This window comes from Mytilus galloprovincialis, chromosome 3 (genome assembly GCF_965363235.1).
Source record: "Mytilus galloprovincialis chromosome 3, xbMytGall1.hap1.1, whole genome shotgun sequence".
Classification (NCBI taxonomy): Eukaryota; Metazoa; Mollusca; class Bivalvia; order Mytilida; family Mytilidae; genus Mytilus; species Mytilus galloprovincialis.
The window spans coordinates 64,338,373-64,351,983 of NC_134840.1; the positions used below are offsets into that span (position 1 = coordinate 64,338,373).

At 32.3% G+C, this 13,611-nt stretch overlaps 1 protein-coding gene across 1 annotated transcript in view; it reads left to right on the forward strand.

The window, feature by feature from the left end:
- The first annotated feature begins 134 nt into the window (after nucleotides 1–134).
- LOC143068627 (UV radiation resistance-associated gene protein-like) overlaps nucleotides 135–13,611 on the forward strand; it is a 29,216-nt gene continuing 15,739 nt past the window's right edge. The window contains exons 1-6 of the mRNA XM_076242840.1: nucleotides 135–355; nucleotides 2,349–2,469; nucleotides 3,694–3,728; nucleotides 4,073–4,136; nucleotides 5,584–5,681; nucleotides 6,405–6,497. Coding sequence (XP_076098955.1) covers nucleotides 302–355; nucleotides 2,349–2,469; nucleotides 3,694–3,728; nucleotides 4,073–4,136; nucleotides 5,584–5,681; nucleotides 6,405–6,497 — 465 coding nt within the window. The 5' untranslated portion in view covers nucleotides 135–301. The remainder of the gene's footprint in view (nucleotides 356–2,348; nucleotides 2,470–3,693; nucleotides 3,729–4,072; nucleotides 4,137–5,583; nucleotides 5,682–6,404; nucleotides 6,498–13,611) is intronic.

Genomic DNA, 13,611 nt, shown 5'->3' on the forward strand with positions numbered 1-13,611 from the left:
TCTTCGGGACCGAAAAGTCTTCAGCTATTTGTATATTTGATTGTTTTGATTTCTTTTCCAATTAAGTAAGACATCAAGGGTTCCTTAACAGTATTATTTGGCCATAAATTTGTACAAGCAATCTTCAATTTAGCGAAATCGATGGGAGAACATTGGGTCACATGATCAAAATCGAGATGTTTAAAATGGTGGACGGAGTGAATTTCCGAAAGCGAAAACTCCCCTAGACTATGACAAATACGTCTTTTAAAACATAAACACAGACGAATACTTTTCAATAATGTAGTTATCATATATTAACATGGAAGACTCTTCTAAAGTAGCCAGAAACTACTTTGAATTATCGTCATACCAGGTAATTTATTGAAAAATAAAACAGACACTGCAAATTAACTATAAAAAATTTGTAAGGGTTCCGCGGAACCCAGTGTCTCGCCTACTTTTGCTGTTAATCACACACTCATCAAAAATGATGAAAAAAATCAATAAAATTATTCCCCTCGATACTATCTTTCGATTGTCAGAAGCTTCTGTCCAAGTTTGGTAAAAATCCAGGCTAGTTTAAGAATCTTAAAAATGTTTTAAATACTTTAACAAAAACGAAATTATTCAAATAAGCACCGACGCCGACGATAGAAACAGTTTGGTTTCCAATTTCGTATGTGACTATTTATATTAATAATTTGACATGGCTAATATAAATGTGCATCTGGTTGTGCAAAGTGTGTGCATAATAATTTAGCTATAAATAGTTCTTTCAGTGATTCTTCATTCCGGTTTATTCAGATAATCAAGATTCAGAACCTTAACTCTGAGCCTGAGGTCTTTCTGAATTGATTTTTTTTAATATATATTGACTATAGGTAAAAAAGTGTCAAAAATAAATATCATATACATGTCATAAGGACCTACATGCAAGATCCATGGTTCTCAGGTTCTGCAGCTCGGTCAATATTTTTAATTGTTTTCCCATAGGTGGTAATGGTAATGTTTTTTTCTGTAGCTCAGTCCATATCGTAAACTTGGATATGTATGATAGCTTGTTTCGAGCTGTGACATTTTCCCATATGTGGTTAAGGTTCATCATAACAAATGGACAAATATGGCCGTATTTTCACCCCAAACACTACTCTGTGTACAGACTTACCTGCGCTGTTTGGAAAATTTTAATGCCTAGCATCAACTAGATATATAAAAGTTAAATGCATTTTGTGTTTAAGAAAGATAAAATCTTTCTTAGTTTTTGATGGGCATTTTTTTTCCTTTCTGCAGAAGGTGTAAAAATAAACAAACACCTGAATAACTTTGATACTGTCCACTCACTCACTCAGATAAACTCTTTAACTCACCTATAGTTGTGAAGATAACTCTTGTCCATGTCAATTAAGGACAATCAAAACAATACAAACCGGTTTTTTAGCTGAGGGAGCATCTCATAGTTGTACCACAACTTAGTTAATTTTCACACCTTTTGCATGAAGGAAAAAAAATGCCCATCAAAATCCAAAAGAGATTTTATCTTTCTGAAACACAAAATGCATGTAACTTTATTATATCTAGTGGATGCCAGGCATTAAAACTTTTCCAACTTCACAGGTAAGTCTGTACTCCGAATAATTTTTAAATACAGCCATATTTGTCCGTTTGTTATGATGAACCTTAAATTTTTCTGGGTACAAAGTGGTATTATTTTTCTGTAAAATTAGCATACCCAAACATCCTTTCATGATGTGGCATTTTTTTACCACATTAAGTTCTTAGAAAATTTTAAACATTGAACATATTTAATAGCTCAATATTTGTTTCACATTTATTCTATGTTCCTCTACTTTCCAAATCACCACAAATGGTTAAGCTCAATCATTGAAATATAGAAACATGTCCAATATCACTACCCAGAGATTTTTTGTTCACACACAACTTTTGAGTTCCTCATTTTTAGGCCCATAAGGGATATTGACCCAGCTATACCATACATCTACTGAGGGTGACTTTTTATTTAAAAAAATAAACATTAAGAATTTTCATATTAGTAAATCAATCAATACATGTAGGTTACAGTTGACATGTACATTGTATCCACAACATCACAGGGAAAAATAAAGCTTTCAATAACTTTATATATAACAAGGTTGGAAAAAACAGTCAATACTAGTACATGGATTAAACAGGCCTTAGTTCATTGTAGTTCAGTTAATACAGGGAAATACTGGTCTATTAAAAAATTGGTTAGGACATTACAAAAAAAATGGTCTTTGCTGGTCAACTACTGGGTGAAAGGAAAGATAGTCACAGGACAGACATGACAGAAAGCTATATGTTTTAATTTCAGATATTTTTATTTTCAGAGAAGACTAAGACATTTAAGATGTCTAGCTTTAAGAAATTTATGTTGGCCAGGACACAAAGGAAAAGACTTGACCAATCTACAGTCCTACTTCACTCTACATACAGACAGAAATGTTCCAGGTACAGTGTTATACCATGGTCTTGGATTCAATACTGTATAGTGTGTTATTTTCGCAGGTTTTTTTTTTTGGCTAATTCGGCATGTCTGTGGAAATCGCGAAAATAAAATCCTCGAAAATTTATGCATACATTATTGTACATAGTAAATGGACTTGTTATATTTATAAAACTTATTGTAACATAGGAGAGGGTTTGGATTGGGAAGTCGTCTTTAATGCATTCATTGAATGATTCGGTCATTTTTCTCTATTCTTTTTTTTAGAAACAGTTTTCTGTAGTCATTCCCCATTATTCTAGATTCTGTACACCCTACCCAGCCCTTCATAGTGTTTATGTGATTAACTACTTATTTTAGTTTCCAATTGGAAAAAAAATGATATAAAACAAAACAAGATGTGGGGTATACATGTATATCAAGTATTAGTAATGCAATGACTGAAAAGAAGAAGTAAAATTAAGTAAAAGAACATTGACTTTCAATACAACAACAACAATTTTTATTTGTCAATCAAGACACCCCGAGGAGCAGTACAATTGGAGTTTAAATTACAGTTAAGTGTACAGATAATTGTGGGTATTTTTTCATTGAACTATTTGAAATTACAATACATGACAAAAGATATATGAGGTAGTCACCATGACCCAATAGCAGTATATGCTCAGTCTATAATACACAAAAAGCAAAGGAACAGGCTTTTATTGCTGTTCCTCATCTTTAAGCCATATAAATGCCTTCAACATGAAGCTTAAAAAAACTGCAAGTGTAAGACTGCCCCTAGCACTGGTTTGATAGGAATTCTTTGCAAAATAATTCTGTAGACTTCTGCTCTTTGTTTGAGTTGTTGTCTTTTTGGCACATGCCCTGTTTCCATTCTAAATTTTATTTGCAACATGTAGCACACTTTCCCATTATTTTATTGTATCCATACAATGATACAGTGAGTATGCATCTCATTTTTGCTAATGGATGGAATGAGACTAGGACAGACAAATCTTAGATTAAATTGAATGATCTGTAGTGTTAAATATCAGTCACATTGTGATACCTTTGTGGGGTTTCTTTTCAATTATATTAGAAAGTATTTTGTTATCTGCTATAAACATGATAAAAGTACAAGGCTGACAAATTGTCAATAGTTGATTTCAGTTATTTAAAATAAATGAAATCAACTTATTTTTTATAGTACATGTACATGTAATTGCATCATAAAATTTTCTTTTTAGCATTTTATACAAGTGAAAAGATACAGGGATCTCTGGTAAGTAACTCGGCAAAATGTTTGTAAGATTATAGTTTATCATTATCAAGAAAACTTGCTGTTGATTTGAAAAAGGACATTGAATTATTATTCATATAAGTACAAATGTATATGACAAAATATGTAGTAATTGCTATAACCTGCAGTTTAATCCTTTTAAGAGTTGTTGCCCCTAAATGATGATTTCCAATGTATTTTTTGCTAATATTCTTAAGTTATAATAGGTATTACAGAGAAACAGATACTCTTATTTTTTTTTTTTCATTTGTAAGTTTCTTTATTTGAATTTTCTAAAGTATATTATACACGTATTTGATAAATTTATTTTATTATTATAATTGTAGAATCCAACATGGCAAAGTTTTGACATCAGTAGATATGAAGACAATATCAGTACCAGAACAAGATGTATCTTTTTCTAGAATTGGTCTAGATTTAGTGTGAAGGAGGCTCGAGAGTACAAAAATTTCAGCAAAAATTTAAACATTTTTTTTCATTACAAATTTAATTTATTACTTTATTAGTTGTTATTTTATTGTATGGTACAAAAATCAACCAAAAAATCAATTCATTTTGGCCCAAGATGACTTTAAAAATGTACATATAATTGAAAAAGCTTCAAATTATCTCCCTTCAAGTCCAAGGACAATAACTCTGTACAATTTCATCAGATTGGAGAAAAGTTCTGACTTGATCTGTGACTTGTCATGATGAATCTATATACCAATTTCCAAATCAATATCTTCAAGAATGACAAAAATAAGTTCAAAAACTGATTATTTTAGTTAATATTTTAAGTCAAAGGACCATATCTCTGCATAAAATCATCAGACCAGAACAAAATTCGAACTTGATCAGTAACTTGTCATGATAAAACAATACACCAAATATCAAATGAATATCTTCAAGCATGAAGAAAAAAGTGGAAAACTGATTTGCTGGACTCACGGATGGACAGACAGACGAACAGAGTGCAAACCTAAGTCCCCTTTGACTTTGTTGTCGATAGGAAACAAAAAAAAGATGATTTATACCCGCGAGCCCCTTTAAGATGGTATGGGAGGGAGTCTAAAATAAAAATGATAGAATTTGTTCATACTTTGCCAAAATGTAGTATCTATTGATATATGTTCAAAAATATAATAAAAATGATAGGTTACTGCGCATTTTCTCAAACTACAGGTTGTGACAAAATGACACATTTTGTCTGGATTATTCAGGAAAAAACACCATTTTGTGATTAGAAACTAAACTAAATGATAGAATTGTATAATAAATTACGAAAAGATAGCTTTCAGACAATGCTTTGAGAATATCAAAAGAAAAGATAGGGTCACCGCACGTTTTTTCCAGCTAAAATACAAAATAGGAAAATCTATGTAGATTCCTTCAGAAAATGCACTGTTTTAGAGTCACCTCCCCTTAAAATGCCAATTAAAAAAACATGTAAAAACAACCAAAAACAATGTACATTTGCAAAAATATTAATATTTATTAGTTATAATCTTATAAACTGGTTCTTTGAAATGAACATTTATATTAAATATCTGTATTCCTGCATCAAATTTTGCTAACTTGATAGTAAATCTGGACCTTAGGTTCTGTTTTTTACAATCCAAGATGGCAAAAGACACCCATACCACCTTAAGCCTTCAGTAAATTATATTTTTCAAATGCAGGTGGTAAAGTTGATTTCCTATATTCTTTACTTCCCTTCACAAAAGATATCATACAAAAAATGCTTTCAAAATTAAACAATAGGTAGGCAGACAGGAAACATATTTTCATTTTTTTTGCCAGAGTGTTTTTGTCCTTTGATTAATCTAATATAATATATTCCTTATCAATGGACCAGTCTTAGTAGTGAAGGTATGGGTTGGTATAAAGGACAACTTTGACCTGTTGATTGATTGGGATGTAAATCTGATGGGACTGGTTTTCATGGCAGACAAGGTATGTTTTTTACTCGATAACTCGAGTACATATAACACATTTATATTTAAAAAAATCTTTCTGTGGGTGCATTTATGACAAATTCTGACAACTTACATTTATTTTTTTGTTTTCAGATTAAAGTTACATTTTCACAATTAAAAACAAGGAATCAGATTCATTTTATGATTTGCATTATATAAATATAAAAAGTGAAGATGTGGTATGATTGCCAATGAGACAACTTGATCTTCACAACGGACCAAAATAACACAGAAATTAACAACTATAGGTCACAGTACGGCCTTCAACAATGATCAAAGCCCATATCGCATAGTCAGCTATAAAAGTCCCTGAAATGACAATGTAAAACAATTCAAACAAGAAAACTAACGGCCTAAATTATTTAGAAATTGAACAAAAAACAAATATGCAACACATAATTTTTTATAGAATGTTGACCGTAAGAGTATTTATTGACTTCCATTTATGGTGAATATGAGAGTGATGTTTCTTACAAAATGAAATAAATTTTGAATTCAAAAGGTGCCATTATCGATTATATATAGACTAAAAGTTTATTGCTTTGACTACGACTCTACAGAAAAGTCAAGGTTAACATTTTTTTTATACGAGTAGATTTTTAACCAAAATTGTTGCTAATTTTATATATTTTGCTTACTATTAATATCCTTTAAAAAGGTTTTTTTTTCCATATTGATTTATTTTTGGGTCTCATTTCAGCTTCAACAAGACACAGTAAAGTATGCTTCTAATTCTCTTATATTTGGAATGTTCGACAAATACTTTGCTGCTCCTGAAGTAGACTTGACAAAGGTAAGTCACAGAAGTACACAGTTTCTTAATATTCCTTAAAGAAAATACTTAGTATCCAAAACTCTTAGAGGTCTTGGTGACCAAGTGGTCTTAGTAGCATATACACACAGTTATCACTAGCCCATTGACACTGAGCTTGTGAACTTAAATCCTGCCCATAGTAGGTATTAATTCACAAAAATTGCCAGTTTTCCTGCCCAAAGATGGTGTTTTTCATCCATGACGCATGAATAAAAGCATGTCTTAACGAAACAAGTATTACAATATAGAAAATCATTCTTGCACAGCTCACAATATAATTGCAGATAAAGATTTTTATACTAAATGTTTATTTACATATAATTCTTATATCATTTGCATATCTATAAATACTTGAATTGGATTGGTCAATTCGAATTTTTCTCTTTGTTTACACTTCGATAAACCATGTTGTTATGATATTGTAATTATTGTATTTATTTATGTTGGCCTGATTTGTATTGTGTGGCCTGATTTGCATTGTGTGGCCTGATAGTTGTTTACAGAATAATTTTAGAATTGTGCAGTTTAGAAATCTCTGGAACAATTACAGAATGATTGGAACTTTCCAGAATGATCCTAATAAAAGATGCATTATATAAACTTCTACATTTTACTAGAAACTTCTGTTGTAACTTTCCAGGATGTTCCATTATAGACTGTTCTAGAATCTTCCATGACAAATATATATATATATATATATATATATATATACAGACACTAAAGTTAAACTGACTCTAGGACTTACTCTTGGATTTGGACTTAGACATCGATAGACATTAATATTCATAGCATTTGGATTAACATTTTTATTCTGCAAACAACATCATACTGGATTGTGACCGTAATATTCAGATTGGATTCCGAAAGATATCCGGATACAGATAAAGATAAAAGATTGGACTCATATTTTGACAGTTAAGTTGACAGTAATATTTGTGTAATACTTCTTGTAAACTTTTGTATAATAAATATTGTTAAATTTTATTATTGATTTGTGTCTTTTGTTGGCTACAATTTAAAGGCGATTTCTGGCCGTAACAGAAATTGGGGGCTCGTCCGGGAACCTGAAAATATCTTATTCAAAATTTGTTTAGTAATTTTTATTATAACTAGCCAACAAAATTCTACAAAATGGCATTTGATGCCAGTAAATTTTTGAAAACGCCAGACCTGGAGGGGTTTGATAATTTAAAGAAAGACGAATTAGTGTTGCTTGCTAAACATCTGAAATTAGATTTTAAAGTATCTATGAGAAAACAAATAATAAAAAATTTGGTTATAGACAAATTAGTTGACGCAGAAATTTTAGGTGAAGAGGCTCTTGAACTTAAGGTCGAAAATGTTGACGCCTTTAAATTAAAACAACTTGAATTAGAACATGAACTTAAATTAAAAGAACTAGAAATGAAGGAAAGATTGGAAATGGATCAAAAAGAAAAAGAAGATGAATTTAAATTGAAACAAGATGAATTTAAATTGAAACAAGATGAACTTAAATTAAAACAAGCAGAACTTGAAATGAGGGAAAGACTAGAGATGGAGAAACTGAAAATTGAAATGGTCAAAGAAGAAAGCAACACTAAAGTCCAGCCGAAATCAGAATATTTTGATGCAGCAAAAAATATACGTTTGGTTCCCAGATTTTGTGAAAAAACAGTCGATAAATATTTTCCACAGTTTGAGAAAATTGCTAATAATTTGAAATGGTCAATGCCGTATTGGACTACGATGCTACAAAGTGTTTTAGAGGGTAAGGCCGCTGAAATATACTCCGCACTTCCATCAGAAAAAAGTTCCGATTATGACACGGTGAAACAGGAAGTTTTGAAAGCTTATGAGCTAGTACCAGAAGCATATAGACAGAAATTTAGATCTTATAAAAAGTTTGATTCGCAAACCTATGTGGAATTTGCTCGGGAAAAAGAAGATCTATTTGATAAATGGCTCACTTCAAAGAAAACAGATAACAATTTTGATAACCTAAGACAATTGATGTTAGAAGAATTCAAACAATGTGTTCATTTAGACTTAAAACACATTTAGACGACAAAACTGTTGGGACAATACATGATGCAGCTGTTATTTCAGATAATTATACTCTTTCACATAAAAGAAGTTTCAAGGGTCAAAATGTTAATACTTCCAGTGGAAATTACAAAAATCAAAGCACTGAGCGTACTGATAGTAAGCCTGTTGCACAGAATAAGAGTTAGTCCAATTATAATATGTCTAGTCCAAAATTTGATACTTTTGAGAAGAAGTCACTGATTTGTGCTTATTGTAAGAAAAATGGTCACCTGATGGCTGATTGTTTTAGACTCCAGAAGAAGAATGAACGAGATAATAAGCCAAAGTCCAGTGCTTGTACGACACCTTATATTACCAGTACGTTGGAATGTCCTGCGAGTCAGGCTTTTAAGTCCAGTTTTTGTGATTACATGGAGGAATATAAACCCTTTATGTCTGATGGGTTTATTTCTATTGTTGATGATACCACTCTTCAGCCTATTAAGATTTTACGAGACACTGGAGCTTCTCAGTCTTTATTGTTAGAAGGTGTGTTGCCTTTGTCCGAGAAGACTTCTGTTGGTGCCTCCGTTTTGTTACAAGGTGTAGAGTTGGGTTGTATAGATGTTCCTCTCCATCGTATTTATCTGAAGTCAGATTTGATAACTGGACCAGTTATTGTGGGTGTTCGTCCGAATCTCCCTGTTGAGGGTGTTACATTATTGCTAGGAAATGATCTAGCTAGGAACAAAGTGGTTGCAGAACCAATTGTTACCAGTGAACCGGTGGTGGATGTTAAATCACCTGAAGATGATGCTGAATTGTATCCAGCTTGTGTTGTTACTAGGGCGATGGCTAGAAAACAACAAGATGAGGATTTGCAAGAAAACCAGTTTGATTACATGGACCTTTCTGACACTTTCCTAACAGACATTGAAGGTCCTGGTAGCTCAGAAAAGGCCATAATAAGACAAACTTATGTTAACAAGAATGTAATTATGCCATGGCCAGACGTAAACAGCCATTCATTAAACAGAAAGAACTTTTTGGAAGAACAAAATAAAGACCCTGAGGTTCTTCAGCTCTGCAAGAGGGCTCAACCACAGGAGGAAGCAGACAAAGTGGCTGAATGCTATTTCCATCAGGACAGCATTTTAATGAGGAAGTGGAGGCCTCCTGATGCTACCCCAGAGGAGGAATGGAGAGTGGTATACCAAGTGGTGGTGCCTAAAGTTTATAGGCAAGAAATTATTGGTCTTGCCCATGACACCCCCTTGGCTGGACACTTAGGTATAAGGAAGACTTGCCTTAAGATCTTGCAGCATTTCTACTGGCCCAGACTTCGAAATGATGTCGCAGAATACTGCAAATCATGCCATATATGCCAGGTTGTTGGTAAGCCTAACCAGAAAATACCACCAGCACCACTTCTGCCTATTCCAGCCTTTGACGAACCTTTCAGCAGAGTTCTAATTGACTGCGTTGGAAATTTACCAAAGACCAAAACTGGAAATGCGTATTTATTGACAATCATGTGTACATCCACACGCTTTCCTGAGGCTATTCTGCTAAGAAATATCAAGACACCTACTATTGTCAAAGCTCTTATCAAATTTTTCACGTTAGTAGGACTTCTTAAGTCTATACAGTCCGACCAGGGATCAAATTTCATGTCAGGTCTATTTCAGCAAGTCGTGTACCAGTTAGGGATTGCTCAGTATAGATCAAGTGCGTACCATCCAGAATCTCAAGGTGCCTTAGAACGTTTTCATCAAACATTGAAGAACATGATTAGAACTTTTTGTCTTCAATTTGACAGAGACTGGGATGATGGAGTTCACTTTCTACTTTTTGCAGTTCGAGAGGCTGTTCAAGAATCCCTTGGATTTAGTCCCTTTGAGTTGGTATTTGGTCATACTGTAAGGGGACCGTTAAAATTGATTAAGGAAAAGTGGCTTACTGAACATACTGACTTGAATCTTTTAGACTATGTATCTAGATTTAAAGAAAAATTGTATACTGCTTGTCAAATTGCTCAGAAAAACTTAAAAAATGTACAGAACAAGATGAAAATATGGTATGATAAAGATGCCAGGGATAGAGTTTTTGAGCCTGGTGATAGGGTACTTGTATTTTTGCCAGTCCCTGGACATCCTTTACAGGCTAAATATTGTGGTCCTTATACAATACAGAGTAAAATCAATGATTTGAATTACTAGTATATTGTAAAAACTCCAGGTCGGCGCAAACAAAATAGAGTGTGTCATATTAATATGTTAAAACCATACTTTGAGCGTACTAATGAATGTGAGAGTAAACCAGTTGCCACTTTAGGCATGATTAAATTTGAGAACAATCATGACAAACCAGATGTAATTGAACCACCTTTTAGTTCTAAAACTATGGAAGAGACGGTTAGATTGAAAAATTCAGAAATTTTGTCAAATTTAGACTCAAAACTTGCACATCTGTCTTTTGATCGTAGAAAAGAAATAAAAACTTTGGTATTTTCTTTTAAAAATCTTTTTCCAGATGTGCCAAACAAAACCACTGCTGTTTGTCATGATGTTGATGTAGGAGATTCTTCTCCAATTAAGCAACATCCTTACCGGCTTAATCCACTCAAACTTGAAGCTATGAGAAAAGAAATAAAATATATGCTTGACAATGATATTATTGAGCCGAGTAACAGTGAATGGAGCTCTCCTTGTCTCCTTGTACCAAAACCAGATAAAACCTTTCGCTTCGTGACTGATTTCAGAAAAGTAAATTCAGTCTCAAAATCTGATTCCTTTCCGATTCCAAGGATAGACGATTGTATTGACAACATTGGTCAAGCAAAATTTGTGAGCAAATTTGATTTGTTGAAAGGTTATTGGCAAGTTCCATTGACACAGAGAGCTCGTGAAATATCAGCTTTTGTTACACCAGATGGCTTATTTCAAAATACTGTAATGCCATTTGGCATGAAAAGTGCACCAGCTACATTTCAAAGAATGATCAATAATGTTATAAAAGATTTAAACTGTTGTTATGCTTATATTGATGATCTAATTGTATGTAGTGATAGCTGGGAACAGCATTTAACACATTTGTATGATACTTTTGATAGATTGTCACAATCAAATTTGACTGTTAATCTTGGTAAAAGTGAATTTTGTCAGGCCACTGTTGATTATTTAGGGCATACAGTTGGCCAAGGTCAAGTGAAACCTATTATGGCTAAAGTGGAAGCTATTTCCAAATTTCCTCCTCCTACAAATAGAAAACAACTTATGAGATATTTAGGCATGATTGGATTTTACAGAAAATTTTGTTCAAATTTTGCTACTGTGGTTCAACCACTTACGAAAAGATTCTAAATTTATCTGGAGTGAAAATTGTCAAAACGCTTTTGAAAATAGCAAATCACTTTTAATTAATAGTCCAGTTCTGATTACTCCAGACTTTGAAAAACAATTTAAACTTGCCGTTGATGCAAGCGATGTAGGAATTGGAGCTGTTTTATACCAAGAGACAGATGATAATGTTGAGAAACCTATATCATATTTTTCCAAGAAATTAGATAAACATCAGAAAAATTATTCAACTATTGAAAAAGAGTGTTTTGCAATGTTGTCAGCACTTCAACATTTTGAGGTATATTTGAATCCCACTGTATATCCTATTCTTGTTTGTACTGATCATAATCCTCTCACCTTCATACATAAAATGAGAAACAAGAATCAGAGGTTGACTAGGTGGAGTTTATTGTTACAGGAAGATGATGTAATTGTAAAACATATTAAGGGTAAAGATAATGTAATAGCAGATGCTTTATCTAGAGCTTATTAAAACACTTTGTATATACTATGTATTTTTGTTCATTTTATTCATGATAAGTTTTTGTTACACTAAAACTTCTTTTAATGGGGGAGGTGTTATGATATTGTAATTATTGTATTTATTTATGTTGGCCTGATTTGTATTGTGTGGCCTGATTTGTATTGTGTGGCCTGATAGTTGTTTACAGAATAATTTTAGAATTGTGCAGTTTAGAAATCTCTGGAACAATTACAGAATGATTGGAACTTTCCAGAATGATCCTAATAAAAGATGCATTATATAAACTTCTACATTTTACTAGAAACTTCTGTTGTAACTTTCTAGGATGTTCCATTATAGACTGTTCTAGAATCTTCCATGACAAATATATATATATATATATATACAGACACTAAAGTTAAACTGACTCTAGGACTTACTCTTGGATTTGGACTTAGACATCGATAGACATTAATATTCATAGCATTTGGATTAACATTTTTATTCTGCAAACAACATCATACTGGATTGTGACCGTAATATTCAGATTGGATTCCGAAAGATATCCGGATACAGATAAAGATAAAAGATTGGACTCATATTTTGACAGTTAAGTTGACAGTAATATTTGTGTAATACTTCTTGTAAACTTTTGTATAATAAATATTGTTAAATTTTATTATTGATTTGTGTCTTTTGTTGGCTACAATTTAAAGGCGATTTCTGGCCGTAACAATGTTTCTGAAACTACTTTCGTAATCTGTTCATGCATGATACACATTCTTGGGGGGATACTGGGGTTTTCAGCAAATTGCGATTATAAAACAATAGCATAACAGTTCTATCTAATGCATATATAACCAAAAAAAAGAAGAAATAAAACAAATGCACTAAAGCTTCGAAAATGTATAAAAATAAAATTTAAATAAAATTCCGCAAAATTTCATGAATGATTTGCCGAATTTACGTCTTGGCATAACACGACGTCATACGGTTGGAAATTTTCAAGGGAAAGATTAATTCGTTACGTGTACGCTTCAAATTCGGATAATATTTAATTAAAATGAAGTTTGTAGGGTAGGTGCTATATTTCATTTTAGATTCTCATGCATTTATCGGACATTTATGGTTTTTAGAATTTAAAGATGGCGGCGTACTCCTTAGTTTCGACATGCCATTGTGCTTTTGATGGCAAATATAGCAACCATCAAACAAATAATGTAAATTAATAATCGTGTATGTTTGGCTGAAGAATTATAAGGATTAAACATTTTTTCTAGAG